Here is a 2,915-nt window from a genome sequence, read left to right as displayed (position 1 = left end):
GAGATCGCCTGCCTGCAGAAGCGGGTGGCGCAGCTGGAGGAGCGGCTGGAGTCCGAGCTGGGCGTCAAGACGGGGCTCGAGCAAAAGGCAAGTGCTGCTGGCCCCGGGGCGTGGGCAGGGACAGGGGTTCCCCAGGGTCACAGCGAGGAGCGGGGCTGCTGCTAGAGCCCGTTGTCCTCTCCTCGCTCCCAGGGCGGGCAAAGCTTCGCAGGACTGAGGCTCAGAAATGCAGCTGTTTGCTGCTGATGCTCTCACTGACCAGGGGAAACCGGCTGTTTTCTGCTGGTTTAAGAATAAATACCCCAAAGCTTCCTTCAAGCTTAAAAAATTACTTTTGCACCAGAACACGGCAAAATTCGACGTTGGTCAAGCGTGAGCGTGAGCGCAGGGTGGAAAGCTGTGGGGTGGAGAGAGGCTCGGTGGTGGGTCTTGGTGTTGGTCTGGCTTTTGGATACTGGACTGGGTTGTGCTGACACCATCTGTCACACAAAGAGCTGGCAGTTCCCAAGCTTTGCCCTGCAGAGGGAAAAAGCCAATGTGCTTCCCTGAGCAGTGCCTGGGAGTCAGGTCACTTCCCATAAGGATAAAATAAAGAAATAAATATTATTCATGGTACATTAAAAAGTAATAAGAAAAGCAGCCCAGTCTTAGGAGCTTGGGTAAAGCAAAACAGCCCATTTGCTTTCAGATAGTTAGTTTGGAATTACAGGCTTCATTAATGCAAGATTTTGCTTATTTAAAGTCATTGCTTAATGACTCCATTCTCTGGCTGGTGAAAGCTCTGCATGTCTCTCTGCCCCAAACACGATGCGAGTCCTTGGGGGATCCAGCTCATTCCATCCAGGCACTGCCTTTCACAGAGAAACGGGATCAGGCGTCCACTCCTGGGGCAGCTTCGCTGACTCAGCAGGAGGGCTGGGATGCTGCAGGCACACGGGAAGGTGCCTGGAGTGTTGAGGGGTCGGGGGACCTAAATTTGTCCTTGTTTGGCAAAAGATTTCTGGCTGAACCATCCCTTGGGGCTGGAGCGGGGCTGAGCCCCGGGCGGGGAGCGGTTGCGGGGTGCGTGTGCTGTAGGGGCCCTCCGCCGCTCACCTCCACCTCTGCCCGCAGCTCAGCGAGGTGCAGGCAGCGTGTGAGGCAGCCAAGAAGGTGAGCCAAGAAGGTGTCCCAGCAGCTGCGGCGGCGGTGCAGGCAGCTGGCCTGTGAGCTGGAGGATGCACGGGTGCTCGCCGAGAGCCAGCAGAGCCGCAGCCACGAGCTGGAGAAGAGGCAGAAGAAGTAAGGCTGGTGGGAGCGCAGGCGAGGGCTGGGGCTGCTAGAGCGGGAGTGCAGGGGATGGGGATGCTTAGGGTGGCTTCGGGTGAGGAGTTCCTGGAAGGGCTGCTATTTTCATCTATTTCGACTGCTGGAGGTTGCACCAAGCTGGGAGGTTTTTTTAACATCCCGTTGCTGTGTGACTGTAATGCGCTTCCATAACAGAAATCACTCCCAGTGCAATGCTTGGTGGCACCGTGGGGAGAACTGCCTGGGGCTCGGAGACCATGCTGGCTCCCGTGTGGGTGCGGGGGCACGTTCGTGCCGGGGTGTCCCAGGCTTTGGTGTACCCTCGGCGCAGACATGCCTGCGCTGGGAGTGCTGCTGGCAAACCGGGCACCTGGTGTGGAGGAGAGGAGCCCTGTAGCCAAGAAATGACCCCCAGCGTTTTAATGCTGCCATTTGATACCAGTGAATGAAATAGGTTTTCTGCCCAGAAACAGGATACCAAGAACAAAAGGCACAGAAAACATGGGAAATCACCAATCGCTTCCTTTATAATTTCTTTTAATTTACACTTTATTGCTGGTATTCCCTGCTTGCCTGTGCTGAGACACCGACTGTGGGCTGGGGCTTGGTCTGGCCCAGAGATATGAAAGTGCTGAGAAGCTCTGAGGATTATTGCTCCAAAGCAGCGATTCTTCCTGGGCTGAAGCCAAGCCCTTGGTGCAGCAGAGTCCCGGCTGGCCCTGGGGACGGAGCTGCCTGCGGTGGCAGGGGGCAGCTGCCCACGCACAAGCACGTTTTGTGGTGTTTTGGGTCTGTAGCAGCTGATTGCAGCAGTTTTTTGCGCTCTGCTTTTGGTGACTGCCTGTGTGCACACCGCTGCTGCTCCACGCTGTCCGCTTCCCACGGCTGGCATTTGTGCGGAGTAATTAGGGATTCACAAAACGATGGCAGCACTTTGCAGACAATAAGCTTTTTTTTTTTTTGTCCTCTCAAAAGCACTTAGAAAGTCCAGTGCCAGGAGAAGCGGCTTGCCGCCTGCTGAGCCTGTCTCCCTGCCTGCCTTGGCGCAGCTCCCCTGGCCAGGAGGCAGCCATGCTGCCGTCACAGAACTGCTTGGGAGAGGTAACGTGTGTTTCCCCCTCCAGGTTTGACCTGCAGTTAGCCCAGGCCCTGGGAGAGTCTGCCTTTGAGAAGAGCCTCCGTGAAAAAGTGTCACAGGAGAACACCAGCATCCGATGGGAGATGGGCAAACTTCAGCAGAGCTTACAGGTAAGAGGGAAATATCCCACTTTGCTGCATTATATCCAGGTTTGGGAGCAGCTCTCAGAGCAAAGCCATTATCTTTGCAATTACAGCAGAGGCAATCAGGCATAAACCCAGCAACTTGATTCCAGTTTCTTTTAGCGCAGATCTAGGATGTGCCTGATGTATTTAAATAATATTATCCTCTGCCAGAAGAAAGGCTATCACTTTTTACAAGTGATACCCATCCCATGGTTTAGCTAATTAGGCCCACCCTCATTTTCACTGAAGTCACTTCACGCCTCTACGCACAACCTCACCTGCAAGAAGCCACAGGTCTGTGCCCCCATGGGACAGTGCTGCACTGGGCGCCTGCCGAGCCCCCCGCAGCAGCAGGGGCACGGTGT

The 2,915-nt window shown here is 55.3% G+C and overlaps 1 protein-coding gene across 1 annotated transcript in view; it reads left to right on the top strand.

Moving 5' to 3' along the window:
- The window catches only part of MYO18B (myosin XVIIIB), a 78,618-nt gene that overhangs the window by 38,312 nt on the left and 37,391 nt on the right, over positions 1–2,915 (top strand). The window contains 4 exon segments of the mRNA XM_009334425.1: positions 4–87; positions 293–372; positions 1,114–1,281; positions 2,412–2,535. Coding sequence (XP_009332700.1) covers positions 4–87; positions 293–372; positions 1,114–1,281; positions 2,412–2,535 — 456 coding nt within the window.

The sequence above is a fragment of the Pygoscelis adeliae genome, unplaced genomic scaffold (genome assembly GCF_000699105.1).
Source record: "Pygoscelis adeliae isolate BGI_AS28 unplaced genomic scaffold, ASM69910v1 Scaffold262, whole genome shotgun sequence".
Taxonomy (NCBI): Eukaryota; Metazoa; Chordata; class Aves; order Sphenisciformes; family Spheniscidae; genus Pygoscelis; species Pygoscelis adeliae.
The sequence above is the reverse complement of the archived record's forward strand: the minus strand, read 5'-3'. Positions and strand labels throughout refer to the sequence as shown.